We start from the raw sequence: 16,634 nt of genomic DNA, 5'->3' as shown, positions 1-16,634 counted from the left end.
TATATGCTAGGTGGTAATATCAAGGTGTAAGACATACCAGCGAAGCCAGGGACTGACTGACTTTCCAATTCAAAGATTTTTTTTGTGGTAACTGTTTAAAATAAAGTCTTAAGATCGTTGTAACCTGATTTTATTTCTGGACAAGAGCCATATTACCTTGTACCCTACTTTGTCTCCATTACTAAAAGTTCACCAATTACATTGTCTTCCTAAGATTAAAAAAAAAAATTTTTAATAATTATAGAAAAAGTTGTAGTGTTTGGAAATCTACCTTAGAAGGAGAAGAATTGGCTTCTAGTTAGGAAGAAGCGTTCTTCCTTATAATATTATGACAGTTATTTTCCCCAGTAAATATTTGTTTCTTCTCAGAACTTATTTGCAAGTGGGATATACTTAAAACTAAACAAACAATTAGCTCACAAAGTGTTAAACCAAAAAGAAGTTTTGCAGAAAAAGAATGGACACATCATTTTAAAAATGTATATATATCATATAGTTTGATTATGTGTAATCAGAAATTTAAGAGAGGATGATGTGTTGTTTACCATTTATATGGAGTCAGGTTAGTCTATAAAATGTTCAATTGCTTCCAGGCTCTGAAAGTCATTCTAATGACCCTGTCTCAGATTTTTTTTTTTTTTTTTACTTGTCTAATAAAAGCAACAGTGCTTTCATGAGGTCTTACTGGGCTGTTTGGGGTATGTGAGGGATAACAGAGGTGAAAAGTTTTTGGAAATCTACATGTGCTATTCACATGTAAAATTCTGGCTTTTATTTTTTATTATTTTTTTACTTATTAGAGATAGTTCTCGCTATGTTGCCCAGGCTGGCCGCAAACTCCTGGGCTCAAGTGATCCTCTACGCTCAGCCTCCCGAGTAGCTGAGATTACAGGAGTGCCCTGTAATTTTTGTTGTTGTTGCTGTTATTAGTCAGAGGGGGGACTCCATGACAGCCCATGGAGAGGGGAGGAACAAAGACCTGCCTTCCCACGTGGCTTCCCTTCCCCTATTTCTTACATTTCCCCCTTTCTTCCTTCTCCTCTCTTAACTCTCTTCTGTTTTCTTGTCTTCCCGTTGCCTTTTTTCCCTTCCCTGTCTTCTGTAAGGTCTTTGGCCTCCCATTGTTGCCCATAGATATTGCCTCTTGTATCTGGACTCGGAATGGCTTGTGATCAAAACTATGTTGTGTGTATATATATGTGTGTGTGTATGTAGACGTATATATGTATAGATAGATGTATATGTATGTATATTCTATACATACATATAAATTATGTACATTTATATTTATGTACATAAATATGTAGATATGTAAAATATGTACATATGTTAAAAATAATGCAAGGATCTCACATCATGCCTAGTCCAGGGCTCAAGAGGGATTTAGCAGCTAAATGTATTATGACCATCTAGCTTGCAGGGAGAATCATTAGCCAGGCTCAAAAAAGTAAATCCCTGCTGCTTTCTAGATTGAGCAATACGCAAGATATTGTTCATGGGGTAAATCAATGCCGGAAATTCCCTGTCTGCCATTATGGCTTGGACTTAGGGCTTTTATTTTAAATGATTTCTTACTTTCTCTGCCAACTGGTCTCTAAATACAAGTTCATGTTCTTCTTGACTGGACATTTTTTTTTTTTTAAGATGGAGCCTTGCCCTGTCACCCAGGCTGGAATGCAGTGACGCAATCTCTGCTCACTGCAGCCTCTGCTTCCCGGGTTCAGGCAATTCTCCTGACTCAGCCTGTCGAGTAGCTGGCTTACAGGTGCGTGTCACCATGCCCAGCTGTTTTATAGTTTTAGCAGAGCTGGGGTTTCACTGTGTTGGCCAGGCTGGTCTTGAACTCCTGACCTCAGGTAATCCACCCACCTTGGCCTCCCAGAGCGCTGGGATTACAGGCATGAGTCACCGTGCCTGCCCTTGGCTGGGCACTTTTAACTGCTCTAGAGGAGAGCTGTTCTTTAAGTGCCTTCCCTTGAAAGTGAGTTTTGTGTATGCCATGTAGTCTATATGTAGATCTTTTCAGATAGACCCCCCGTTATGAGCTGAGTTGTGGCCCCACCCCACCCGCAAAGTGACACGTTGAAGTCCAAACCCCCCAGTTCTTCAAACTGTCACTGTATTTGGACATAAAGTTAACATGAGGCCTTTGGGGCGGGCCCTAATCTAGTATGACTAGTGTACTTATACAAGGAGAAAAATTGGACTCATGAAGAGACACACACAAGGGATGTCCATGCACGGAAAAAAGTCCATGTGGTGACACAGTGAGCAGCTGTCTGCAAGCCAAGGTGAGAGGTCCCAGGAGACATCAGCCTGCAGGGTGACACCTTGATCTTGGATTTCCAGCCTCCAGTCTGTGGGATTTTGTAATGGCAGCTCTAGACGATTAACATCCCCTCCAGGTTTAGTGAAAATTTGTAAAGCCTTGTTGTGTGGTGCGGTGACAAGCAGAGAAATACAAACTTAACCTCTGCCAGGCGCGATGGCTTATGCCTGTAATCCCAGCACTTTGGGAGGCTGAGACGGGCAGATCACTGGAGGTCAGGAGTTTGGTACCAGCCTGGCCAGCATGGTGAAACCCCGTCTCTACTAAAAATACAAAAATTAGCTAGGTGTAGTGGTGTGCTCTTGTAATTCCAGCTACTCGGGAGGCTGAGGCAGGAGAATCGCTTGAACCAGGGAGGTGGAAGTTGCAGTGAGCCAAGATTGCCCCACTTTGGGAATCCCCGCACTTTGGGAGGCTGAGGCTGGCAGATCACTGGAGGTCAGGAGTTTGAGATAAGCCTGACCAACATGGTGAAATCCTGTTTCTACTAAAAATACGAAAATTTATAAATAAATAAAAATACAAAAATTAGCAGGGTGTGGTGGTGTGCACTTGTAATTCCAGCTACTCAGGAGGCTAAGGCAGGATAATCACTTGAACCTGGGAGGCGGAGGTTGCAGTGAGCCAAGGCTGCGCCACTGCACTCCAGCCTGGGCAACAGAGTGAGACCCTGTATAAAAAAAAAAAAAAAAAAAAAAAGACAAAGAAACCCCACTTCGTCTTATTTTATGTATCCACAGTGGAGTAATGGTAAGGGTATATGTTAGAGTTCTCCAGAGAAACACAACCAATAGGATATTTATCTATATATTTATGTATAGATGTTTATATAGGATGTATATAGGATGTTTATATATCTATAGAGAGAAAAAAGAGGAGAGAGATTGATTCTAAGGAACTGGCTCATGTGATTGTGGGCTGACTGAACTGGAATCTGTAGGGCAGCCTAACAGGCTGGAGACTCAAAGAAGAGTTGGTATTTCAAGTCAAAATGCAGTTTGGATGCAGAATACCTTTTTTGTGTGAGATCTCAGTTTTTTGGTCTTCAACTATTTAGATGAAGCCCATGTATATTACGGAACGTTCTCCTCTTTACTCAAAGTCTACTGATTTAAGTGTTAATCATATCTAAAAAGTACATTCACAGCAATATCTAGACTGGTGTTTGACCAAATAATGGCACTGTTGCTTAGCTACCTTGACACATAACATTAACCATCGCATAGTGGAGATGAGGAAGTAGTAGTTTGGGCCTAGTTTATATAAGAAAAGTGAAACTTCACCTGATTTAATAAAAGCTAAATATTAAATGTTAACAATGTATTTTTACATGTATAAGTTAATTGTTTGCATCAACCTTTTGTTTTTTAATACATGAGTGAGTTGACCACTTATTTAGTTTTAATACACTCATCACCCCTAAATTTCTGTTGATGATATAAGCATTAAGTATGACATGGGCTGTGGACTGGTATTACATATGCTTCAAAATTTCAATACTCATGCTGGTAAATTGCCTGGTCTATGCTTTTTTGTCTTTGTATGACTTTTTGCCTTAAGTAGTATTATTATCTTTATCATTGCATAAAGCAGTATTTTATACACTAACTCCTTTTATTTATTTATTTTTGAGATGGAGTTTCAGTCTGTTGCCCAGGCTGGAGTGCAGTGGCGCAATCTTGGCTCACTGCAACCTCTGCCTCCTGGATTCAAGCGATTCTCCTGCCTCAGCCTCTTGAGTAGCTGAGATTATAGGCATGCACTACCACACCCAGCTAATTTGTGTATTTTAGTAGAGACGGGGTTTCACCATGTTGGCCAGGCTGGTCTTGAACTCTTGACCTCAAGTGATCCACCTGCCTCAGCCTCCCAAAGTGCTGGGATTACAGGTGTGAGCCACCACACCCAGCCTAGTTGTTCCTTTCTAAAGGACAGATACCATATCCTTTAAATCTGCTTGATAAGATACCCATTCCTATCCAAATAATGAAATGTTTTGGTCATTATTGAAGTATGCCCAGTATTTGGGCAAAACTAGAATCTAATAAATTGTAACCCACAAGTCATATATGGGCTATCAGTGAACACTTTCCCCTAACTCCCCATGGCGTGATAGGAAGCCATGAAGAACAAGCGTAAAGTGATAAAACTGGCAAGTGGACCGAGAAATCCAAGCCAAGAGAATTCTGAGAACAGAGAGCAGGAAACGGCTCTCTGTCAGGATTCAAGGACAGAACTGAAGTTCAAATAGAAAAAAGGATGCTGCTTCAAGGATCAGGAGTTGGTTCTCAGAGCCTCTGATGCATTGCCTTGGCGTCTTAACCTGTAACTTAGTTTTCCTTGGGACTTTGCACCACAGTCCTACTCTGCTACCGTGGGAATTCTTGCTTGAAAGTAAATCTAGGACTATAGTTGTGGTAATGTTTGAGCTTTAGTTTTCTTCTGTTACTCCTACTGTCCATTTGATTGAGGCTGAGAAAACTGGCCATCTGTTAAATTGAAGTTGCTTTTCTAAGGCAATAGGCTCTGGGAGAATGGAGAGGTGGGGTCTCCTAGGTTACCAAGCTTGTGCTTCGTAAATGTGCTCCCTTGAAAAAGCCTGGGTCTCTAAAATATGTTGGTAACAGTTAAATAAAAAGCCATTAGAAGAGAGGGAGAGAGAGAGAAAACACCAACTTCATTATGATTTAAATTAATTTCTACTTTTTATTCTTAGATAGAACTAATTAAAGTTCTAATTATTTTGAGTACTTTAAAACTAGGTGACAGGGTTCCCCTTTCTCTAAAAGGGATTGGAATTTTTCTTTAGGAGCAAAATTGATGGGTAGTCTGCAAAAGGATTCAAATTGTTTAGAAATATATGATCATTATGAAGCATTATTTTCTGTCAGTGTCTATGATTTAGGAGTCGTGGAAGACCTGAATGTAATTAGCGATGTGGTGACTTAGTGAAGCTAGAAAAAAAATGAATTGAATTTTCATTCTAACTTTGAAGGAAGAAAGACATTGTGAGCTTAGAAGCAATAGAAGAAGTCACAAAGTACAGTTAAATTAGAAAGCTTAAGTTTATTGGGTAGTGGATAGTCAAGAGGGAAGACTCTCCCACTCCATTCGCTCTTGGTAGGCAAATACCAGACAGAAAATATTTGTAGCCAGATTGGCTACCAGTCTTTATTGTAAGCGCATCAACTCAAAAATAAGACAAGCAGAGGACATCAGAAGACAAGTCACAGCTACTAACTGAACATGAGGAATACTGTCACCAGTAACCAAGTGCTGCAATTAAAATAAGATGCCGGCCAGGCATGGTGGCTCATGCCTGTAATCCCAGCACTTTGGGAGGCTGAGGTGGGTGGATCACCTGAAGTCAGGAGTTCGAGACCAGCCTGACCAACATGGTGAAACCCTGTCTCTACTAAATACAAAATTTAGCCAGCAGTGGTGGCACATGCATGTAATCAGCTACTTGGGAGGCTGAGGCAGGAGAATCGCTTGAACCTGGAAGGCAGAGGCTGCAGTGAGCCAAGATTGTGCCATTGCACTCTAGCATGGGCAACAAGAGCGAAACTGCATCTCAAAAAAAAAAAAAAAAAAGCCACAAATACCTTACAATACAATTTTAAAATGTGAATACTTTCGTTATTTGATGATATTAAGGAATTATTCTTAAAATATTTAGATGTTATAATGGTATTTTTAAAAAGATTTCAGAGAGGCCAGGCATGGTGGCTCATGCCTATAAATCCCAGTGCTTTGGGAGGTTGAGGTGGGAGGATTGCTTGAGGCCAGCCAGGAGTTCAAGACCAGCCCAGGCAACATAGCAAGACCCCTATGTATTAGCTTCTTCTCACACTGCTATAAAGAACTATCGGAACTCGGTAATTTGTAAACAAAAGAGGTTTAATTGACTCATAGTTCCACAAACTGTACAGGAGGCATGGCTGGGGAGGCCTTATGGAACTTATAATCATGGTGGAAGGGTGAAGGGGAAGCAAGCATGTCTTCACATGGTGCGGGAGAAAGAGTGAGTGAAGGGGGAGGTACTACACACTTTCAAATAACCAGACCTCAGGAGAACTCACTCACTATCACAAGAACAGCAAGGGGGAAATCTGCCCCCATGATCCAATGACCTCCCACCAGGTCCCTCCCCTAACACTGGAAATTACAATCCAAGGTGAGATTTGGTTGGGGACACAGAGCCAAACCATATCACCCTGTGATAATTGGGTGAATTGTAATAATCCTCATGTGCTGTGGAAGGCACCTGGTGGGAGGTAATTGAATCATGAGGGCAGATTTTTCCTGTGCTGTTCTCGGGATAGTGAGTAAGTCTCATGAGATCTGATGGTTTTATAAAGGGAAGTTCTTCTGCACATGCTCTCTCTTTGCCTGCCACCATGTAAGATGTTTGCTCTTTTTTGTGTTCCGCTGTGATTGTGAGGTCTCCCCAGCCATGTGTAACTGTGAATTCATTTATACCTCTTTCCTTTATAAATTACCTAATCTCAGGTATGTCTTTATTAGCAGCATAAGAACAGACTAATACAGTAAATTGGTACTGCAGAGAATAAGGTACTGCTGTAAAGATACCCAAAAATGTGGAAGTGACTTGGGAACTGGGTAACAGGAAGAGGCTGAAACAGTTTAGAGGACTCAGAAGAAGACAGGAAGATATGGAAAGTTTGGAACTTCCTAGAGAAACCTTGTTGAATGACTTTGACCAAAATGTTGATAGTGATATGGATAATGAAGTCCAGGCTGAGGGGGTCTCAGATGGAGATGAGGTGCTTGTTGGGAATTGGAGTAAAAGTCACTCGTTATGTTTTAGCAAAGAGACTGGCAGGATTTTGGCCCTGCCCTAGAGATCTGTGGAACTTTGAAGTTGAGAGAGATGATTTAGGGTATCTAGTGGAAGAAATTTCTAAGTGGCAAAGCATTCAAAAGAAAGCAGAGCAAAAATGTTTGGAATATTTGCAGCTTGATGATGCAATAGAAAAGAAAAACCCATTTTCTGGGAAGAAATTCAAGTCTGTTGTAGAAATTTGCATAAGTAACAAGAAGCCAAATGTTAATCACCAAGACAATGGGGAGGATGTCTCCAGAATGTGTCAGAGACCTTTGTGGCACCCCCTCCCATCACAGGTCCAAAGGTCTAGGAGAACAAAATGGTTTCCTGGGCCAGGCCCAGGGCTCCCTTGCTGTGTGCACCCTAGGCCCTTGGTGCCCTGCATACCACCTGCTCCAGCCGTGGCTCAAAGCGGCCAAGGTACAGCTTGGGCTGTGGCTTCAGAGGGTGCAAGCCTCTAGCCTTGGCAGCTTCCACATGGTGTTGAGCCTACAGGTGCACAGAAACCAAGAACTGAGGTTTGGGAACCTCCACCTAGATATCAGAGGATGCATGGAAATGCCTGGATTATCCAGGCAGAAGTTTGCATGGGGGTGGGGCCCTCATAGAGAACCTCTGCTAGGGCAGTGTGGAAGATAAATGTAGAGTGCGAACCCCCACGCAGAGTCCCCATGGGGGCACTGCCTAGTGGAGCTATGAGAAGAAGGCCACCATCCTACAGAGCCCAGAATGTTGGACCCACCAACAGCTTGCACCATGCATCGGGAAAAGTCACAGACACTCAATGCCAGCCTGTGAAAGCATCCAGGAGGGGAGCTGTACCCTGCAAAGCCACAGGGGCAGAGGTAGTAAACACCATGGGAGCCCACCTCTCGCACCCAGTGTGACCTGAGTGTGACACTTGTAGTCATAGAGGATCATTTTAAAGATTTGGCTCCCCCTCTGGATTTTGGACTTGCATGGGGCCTGTAGCCCTTTTGTTTTGGCCAATTTCTCCCATTTGGAAGGGCTATATTTACTCAATGTCTGTACCCTCACTGTATCTAGGAAGTAACTAACTTGCTTTTAATTTTACTGGCTCATGGATGGAAGGGACTTGTCTCAGATCAGACTTTGAACTGTGGACTTTTGAGTTAATACTGAAATGAGTTAAGACTTTAGGGGGCCGTTGGGAAGGCATGATTGGTTTTGAAATGTGAGAACATGAGATTTGGGAGGGGCCAGGGACAAAATGCTGCTATGGTTTGGCTTTGTGCCCTAACCAAATCTCACCTTGAATTGTAATAATCCTCACTCCGTGGGAGGGACCCAGTGAGAGGTAATTGAATCACGGGGCGGTTTTTCCTGTGCTATTCTCGTGATAGTGAATAAGTCTCACAAGATCTGATGGTTTTATAAAGGGGAGCTCCCCTGCACATGCTCTGTCTTTGCGTGCCACCATGTGAGACGTGCCTTTGCTCTTCCTTCATCTTCTGCCATGATTGTGAGGTCTCTCCAGCCATCTGGAACTGTGAGTCCATTAAACTTCTTTCCTTTATAAATTACCCAGTCTCAGGTATATCTTCATTAGCAGCATGAGAACAGACTAGTATACCCTGTTTCTACAAAAAGAAAATGTTTAAAAATCAGCCAGGTGTGATGGCGCCTGTACTCCCAGCTACGAGGCTGAGGCTGGGGAGGAAGTCTTGAGTTCAGGAGTTCAAGGCTGCAGTGAGCCGTGATGGTGTCGCTGCACTCCATCCTGGGCAACAGACCCTGTCTCTAAACAGACAGACAAAAGATTTCAGAGATACACACTGAAATATTGAGAGTTGAAATTATAAGATGTCTGGATTTTGCTTACATAATCTAGGTTCTGCAGGGAATGAGTGAGGGCATTGATAAAATAAAGGTGAGGCAGATAAGTGAGTTATTTGATAAAGCTAGTAATGCCAGGTGTGGTGGCTCATGCCTAGCACTTTGGTAGGTATATGTGGGTAGATCCTTTGAGCCCAGGAGTTCAAAACCAGCCTGGACAACACAATCAGACCAGTCTCTACAAAAAGTACAAAAATTAGCCAGGCGTAGTGACACACACCAGTAGTCCCAGCTACTTGGGAGGCTGGGGTAGGAGGATTGCTTGAGCCCAGGAAGTTGAGGCTGCAGTGAGCTGTGATCACACCATTGCCCTCCAGCCTGAGTGACAGAGCAAGTGCCTGTCTACACACAAAAAGAAAGACAAAAAGAAAAAGAAAAAAAACCCTGAAGTATGAATACATAGGACTTCATTATATTCTTTCCTTTCGTTTGAACTTTTAATTTTTGTAATTTTTATAATAAAACACTAAAAGTGTTAAAAATCCTTGAAAGACCCCAATGACTTCAAGAAAAGAGAGAGGCTGCCAGACATTTTGTGCTTCCAGATAGAAGTACACAGTACCTTCTATGAAGTATTTATTGTTGCCAAAATATTGAACTTGTATCTGATCAGCCTCTAAATCCTATTGCCAATTAATGTGAAATACTGAAGATAGGAAAACATATTAAATGCCATGATGAGATAGGATCAGTCAGAATCAAGAGCATGAGCCACTCTAGAATCCATCTGGCTTCTTCAAGTAGATTAAAAGGAAAGGGTCAGGCGGGAAGAAGAAACTCATAAATTACGAGACTCATGAGACAGAGCCACCGTTTGCAATGTATGGACCTCATTTGTAACCTGATTCCATCAAATCAAGAAAAATTCATGAGGCAGTTGGGAAAATTTGGATACCAGCGAAATATTTGATGTATTAAGGCACTAGCATAATTTTTTCTAAAGATGTGTTATGTGTTCATTTTTATCTTAATGTTCTCATTGTTTAGAGACACACACTGAAATATTTATTTGATGCTGTGCTATGTGGTCTGGGATTAATTCAGATGATCTGGCAGGCAAGGGTCTAAAATGGGGTTACAGCTGAAAGGCATGAGACTGACATGAGTTGATAGTCACTGAAGCCGGATGATGAATTATCCACACTACTTTTGGGTATGTTTAAGTATTTCCATAATAAAAATACCAGTTTTCACCTATTGTTATCATGGTAAGCATTTTCTAAAGTGATTGATATCCAGTGCTCTCATACTTTGCTGGTGTCCTTTATATGCACAAATGTAGTACTAGCCATGTCCTGTGTATCGCTTTCCTAAAAATAACCACATGTTAACAAAGGAATGTTGAGTTAAATAAGTATAAAACTTTATGGAATTTTATGTATCTTATAAAATAACAATTTATTGGCCGGGCATGGATGGTGGCTCACGCGTGTAATCCCTTTACTCTGGGAGGCTGAAGCAGGCAGGTCTCTTGAAGCAGGAGTTCAAGACTAGACTGGTTAACATGGCGAAACCCTGTCTCTACTAAAAATATAAAAATTAGCCGGGCTTAGTGGCATGCACCCGTAGTCTCTGCTACTTGGGAGGCTGAGGCACAAGAATCACTTGAATCTGGGAGGCAGAGGTTGCAATGAGCCACGATCCTGCCACTGCACTCCAACCTGGGAGACACACCAAGACCTTGTCTCAAAAAAAAGTAAATAAATAAAAAATAAAAACAGGGCCAGGCATGGTGGCCCATGCCTGTAATCCTAGCACTTTGGGAGGCTGAGGCAGGAGGATCACCTGAGGTCAGGAGTTCGAGACCAGCCTGGCCAACATGGTGAAACCCCATCTCTATTAAAAATACAAAAATTAGCCAGTCGTGGTGGTGGGCACCTGTAATCCCAGCTACTCAGGAGGCTAGGGCAGAAGAATCGCTTGAACCTGGGAGGTGGAGGTTGCAGTGAGCCAAGGCCGTGCCATTGCACTCCAGCCTGGGCAACAAGAGTGAAACTCCATCTCAAAAGAAAGGAAGAAAAAACAAAAGCAAAACCAGAACAATTTGTTGCTCCATAAGGCTACCTTTGATATATCAGAGTGAAAGAAAGCAGGACAAAAATCAGTTCAGCTAGAAAAGAGATAACATAGGAAAGTTCATTTAAGGGAAATACAACAAAATGCTCTTTGTTTTTAGTAGAATATTAAAGTATGGGTGTGGATTTTTATCCCCCTTCTTACAATGTTTGATTATGTGGTTATGTTTTGTTTCTAAGGCCTTAAAATAAATGGAGAAAAATGTATACTATAGTAAATTGAGAAAATCTACTCACATACATATATTTAAATTACATACTTATCTTCACCTAAAATAAAGATACTTTATCTAACAAAGTAATATTAGGGATTTATTTTATGTTTTAAGTGAATGATAAATTATCTTGCAATTATATACCTTAGATGAACTCTTCTATTAAACATTTGTTTATTTGTGTATTTGTGCATCTACTTAGTTACTTTAGAATGGGCAAGAGAAAATGGCCTTGGGACTTTTGACCTGTGGAAGTTTCGCATTTTCCAGCCTGGGTTTGCGGAGCCTGTGGGCAAAGCCATCTTCCTTCCACATTGTTTTTCTGTTTCCCAGTTTCTGGGCACTTAGCTGCCTACGTGCTTCTCTTTTGCAGGAACAAAAAGAGAAAAAAGGTAATAAGCATCTCAGAACTCATTGGGGGAAAAAATAAAGAAATGAATAGTTAATTTGCTGCTACTATGATAAACTTTCTTTGTAAACATTGTCATCTCGACTTCTGTTTTGATAAAGGAGAGTTGAAAACACTGTGCTTGCACTGGCTGGCTGAAGTTTACACTTATTCAAAGCAAGGCAGTTGAGGATTAACCCAAAAACGAATGGCCTGACCTTCCAGGAATCCTGATGCGGCCAGGGGGCCATGTGCTCCGGGAGGCTTTGCAGGGCAGTCATCCCAGGAGCCCGGTGGAGTGGAGGGAGAGGTCAGGAAAGGGAATGCCTCAGCCTCCCGCTGTGTGTTTTCAGTCTCCTAAAGACTCCTCGGAGATTATTACAGGCCCTGGAAATGAGAGTGGCCCCTGGAGATGGGGTAGTCAGAAAAAGCAGAAGTGCAAGTCCAACATGGGATTGGCCAGCACTGGGCATGCCTAGGGACAACCAGTTGTCTAGGGACTGCCCAAGAGGCCTTGGGCTGCCCTTGCCCAGGAGGGGTTTTAATCACTACAAAGAGCCAGACAAATGTGGCCCATGGACTCGACAGTATATATAGAAAGAGCAATGGCAATGGGTATGCAGAGTCACTGTCACTAATTTTACCAAGACAGTTCTGATCTTGACTTACACAGGTACTAGCTCTTACCAATAATTTTGCAAAATATTTACCCTGCTTAATTTTTTTTTTTTTTTTTTTTTTGACAGAGTCTTGCTCTGTCACTCAGGCTAGAGTGCAGTGGTGAGATCTTGGCTCACTGCACCCTCTGCCTCCTGAGCTCAAGCAATCCTCCTGCCTCAGCCTCCTGAGTAGCTGAGACTACAGCTGCATGCCACCATGCCTGGCTAATTTTTGTATTTTTAGTAGAGATGGGGTTTCGCCATGTTGGCCAGGCTGGTCTTGAACTCCTAACCTCAGGTGATCCACCTGCCTGGCCTCCCAAAGTTCTGGGATTACAGGTGTCGGGTACCTACTTGATATTTTAAAGTCATATAAATATATATATATATATTTATGATATATATATTTTAAAGTCATTTATATATATATAAATATGTATATATATAAAAATATGTATATATATGTATTTTTCTCTAACAGGATTACTTAAAGGATTTTTCCCCAGTACACCTAGAAACAATGGTAATAAGGCTATAATTAACACAAGGCAAGCTATCCTAACTTCCTCAGAGCCACTATCCTTGCTGTATCCTGAGAGCCTGGAGAGTAACTTCTCTGTGTTGAGAAGCCTCAATGTGACTTGTACTTCGGTTTCTGAAACACAAACTGATCTACTCAGTTTATTTGTTTGAAGTGTATGTTGCTTTGAGAAAAAAAATGTTTTATTATATTCTGTTTCCAAAATTTTTAGGAATGTATCAGAGGAGGAATATCAGAGCAGGATTTGATGAGAAATTTGAGGCACAAGGTTAAGGAAATTCTACAGAATTATACATACACCTGGAATTTAACTTCCCAGAGCACAGGGCTTTGTAGTTCTTATTCACAGGTCTGTCCAGTACATAGAAGGTGCTCATTAAATATTGCGAAATAAGTGAATGAATGAACAAACCAGGATCTGAGCCCAGGTCTGTGTTAGTACTCGAATGCCCCTATTGAACTTGTGCATTTAACCATATTTGAGATATGATTGATTTATTGAACTGCTCAAGTTCATGAGATGTGCATTTGAAAGGGTCTTTATTTCTCTCTAGTTGTTGATTTCAACCATGCCAGGTAGAATCTCCTTTTCCCTGTCCCATCACAATGTTCAACCTCCGTAAGCTTTCAGAGACTAATCCAGTTAAAAACTGAATCTCAAACTTGATTTAAATCTCTCTTTCACCTAGTGCATCTGGACCCTTCTCTAAAGCACCTGAAGGGAGAGAAGAGTTAGAGGGCATTCTGTCCTTTTGCTCCTTCTGCCCCTTCCTCATTTGGGATCAACCTGTCTCCCCCAAAGGTTGGGGACAGAGAGGAAGCATTGGGGTCACAGGGAAGGTGAACAAACACTTCTCTGCTCAGCTTGATACACATGCTGTACTCTTATTGCTGCTCAGTGTCCCACATCTCAGCTCCCTGACTCAGGGGTTCTGCCTTCAGCTGGACCTTTTCCAACCCTTCCTGCTGCCCTCCTACTGCAGGGGGAGGTACTCTCCCCCAAGGGCAGCCATCTTGGTTGGGGTACAGGCAAGACAAAGCAAGTCAGGCTTCATAAAGTAGTGTCCCAGGAAACTCACCAATCCCTGCCGCTCCCAGCTGGGGGTATATAGGCTGTTCCTCTGGAGCCACCACTCCGCCATACATTTCTGTCCAGTTCTTTTCTTCTCTGTGGCTCAGAGGAACACAGAGAAATCAGCCAACCTACTGCCTTAGCAGATGAGTAGCCAATGAAAGAGATGTTGGTCTTCCCTTCTTTAGGCCCCCCTGGTCTCTATGTGATTCTGTTAATGACCCCACCAGTTGGTGGGGAAGGGGTGGGGGCAGTGAATTGGGGGGCTGGGGTGCCTGAAGGAATGAGCACTGCTCTTCCCTTGAGGGATTCTGATTGCCTGCTCCCCAGTGTTCTGATATAGCCTAGGAAGCTGGTATTAGCAGGGCTAGCTCTGTTCTCTTTTAGCAACTTCTGAAAGAGGTATATGACCCCCCTTTTTCTGAAAGTGTATAACTTTGTGCTTCTCTGTCCTCAGCAGTAGACATTTGTCTCTAATGCTGGTGCAACACAAGACATACCAAGGTTTTTATCTCAGCCCCTAAAGGCTTTTTAGTAGAAGGAAAAGGATTTCTATTGAGTGATGTCATTAGTGATCTGAAAGATTAAAAAAATTGTAAATGTATGAATTGGGGCATTAACTGGCAGGCTGGGAAGATTCCAGCAGTATTTGTGCATATCTCATTCTTTTTTTTTTTTTTTTTTAAGACAGAGTCTTGCTCTGTTGTGCAGGCTGGAGTGCAGTGGCGCAATCTCGGCTCACTGCAACCTCTGCCTCGCAGATTCAAGCAATTCTCCTGCCTAAGCTCCTGAGTAGCTGGGGTTACAGGCATGTACCACCACGCCCAGCTAATTTTTGTACTTTTAGAAGAGACAGGGATTCACCATGTTGACCAGGCTGGTCTCGAACTCCTGACCTTATGATTCGCCTGCCTCAGCCTTCCAAAGTGCTGGGATTACAGGTGTGAGCCACTGCGCCTGACCATCTCATATTCTTGAAGTCACACTATACTACACAGACATGAAGGTTGAAAGCTAGAGGGGGAGCTAGAGGGGGAGCTGTTTATAATGAAAACCTGGTGGCAACCTAGATGTTTATTATCATTTAGCTTTAAAAAATGTGGACGTAGCTCTTTATTGTTAGGAAAAACGTTCAGCATATGTTACTTGGTGAGAAAAGCAGGCTATTGAGCAAAATATTTGCTGTTTGCGAAAAAAATATGGACTGATACAAAAAATGGGCAGGGTAATTCTTCAGTGATAGAACTGATAGTGGTTTCATTTTTATTTTTAAATTTTATTTTAAAATTTTCTTTGAAACTTGTCTCTGGTGAATCTTGTTTATATATGCAAAAGATTTTTAAAGAAATTATACTATCAAACTTAATGAAAAGCTAGAATATATACTTACACCAGCTCTTTAGCATTTTAGGTGTCCTATGTCCTTATTTACTGAAGAGTTCTTTACATTTTGGTAATCTCTGAGTCAGTCTCTGTACATAAAAGTTTTTAGTAAGTTTCACAATCTGGCTTATATTTCAACAACTGAGTGTACTAAATATTACTTGGCATTTACAAATGCATGTGGTAATTTGGAAAAGCGCCTTTCTTACAACATAAATCTTCCAAGTAACTTTGATAGTTGTTGTAGTCATCATCTCAAAAACTAGAAAATGTGAACACTCTCACTGGCATAAAGAACTACCAAATGTTATTCATCTTATGGTCTGTTTTGTAATTTGTTGGAATCATTGAAGTGTTTCAGGGAAATTAATTCTGCAGGGTTTATTTAAGTGCCTACAGCTTGATAAATTAGAGTGGAGTTTTAGCATGCAGAGAAATGGTGGCGTCATAGGACTGCATCTTTTTGTCTGTACAATTCCAGTATCAGCCTATAAGCTCTGTGAGTTAGGAAACTTGGTTGTGGTTTTCCTGTGGTACTCATAGGACCTCACAGAGTGCAGAGTACGTGATACAAGTGATCATGACAAAATAGTGAACTTTTACTCAGCAGTTTATGTGTGCAAGGCACATATGTTTTTTGTGCATTATCTCATTTAATCTTCACAGCAGGTCTCGATAGGTGGTTTTCAACCTTTTGGTAGGGGGCAGAGCTAGACTGTGCTTTGCAATGTATAAGAAAAATGTGGCTGGGCGCGGTGGCTCATGCCTGTAATCCCAGCACTTTGGGACGCCAAGGCGGGCAGATCACCTGAGGTCAGGAATTCGACAGACACCAGCCTGGCCAACATGGTGAAACCCCATCTCTACTAAAAGTACAAAAATTAGCTGGGCATGGTGGCATGCGCCCGTAATCCCAGCTACTTAGGAGCTGAGGCACAATGGCTTTGAATCCAGGAGGCGGAGGTTGCAGTGAGCCGAGATTGCACCACCACACACTCCAGCCTGGGTGACAAGAGTGAGACTTCATCTCAAAATAAAAAATAAAAACGCAAGTTTGCTGTTTTTGTTTTTTTGTTTTTTTAATTCCAAACTGGCCTAAATTTCCATAGTTATGAACATGCTTTGTAAAGCTGTTTATTAAGTAGACTGATATTCAGGTTAAATTAGAGCATTTTCTTAAAAGTCTGTGTCAATTGTGGGTTAGTTTTTGTGTGTTTGTTTTTATAGTGATGAGGTCTTACTACGTTTCCCAGGCTGGTCTCAAAT

The 16,634-nt window shown here is 41.8% G+C and overlaps 1 protein-coding gene across 12 annotated transcripts in view; it reads left to right on the top strand.

The window, feature by feature from the left end:
• The window catches only part of LOC105473053 (retinoic acid induced 14), a 175,898-nt gene that overhangs the window by 64,280 nt on the left and 94,984 nt on the right, over nt 1-16,634 (top strand). Inside the window, exon 1 of one of the 12 annotated variants that reach the window (XM_071099033.1) lies at nt 8,451-8,688. The exons of the other annotated variants lie outside the window; for them this stretch is intronic. Coding sequence (XP_070955134.1) covers nt 8,656-8,688 — 33 coding nt within the window. The 5' untranslated portion in view covers nt 8,451-8,655. Of the gene's footprint in view, nt 1-8,450; nt 8,689-16,634 lie in introns of those variants that run through there. 12 annotated transcript variants of the gene reach the window in all.

Source organism: Macaca nemestrina, chromosome 6 (genome assembly GCF_043159975.1).
Source record: "Macaca nemestrina isolate mMacNem1 chromosome 6, mMacNem.hap1, whole genome shotgun sequence".
In the NCBI taxonomy this organism is placed as follows: Eukaryota; Metazoa; Chordata; class Mammalia; order Primates; family Cercopithecidae; genus Macaca; species Macaca nemestrina.
The sequence above is the reverse complement of the archived record's forward strand: the minus strand, read 5'-3'. Positions and strand labels throughout refer to the sequence as shown.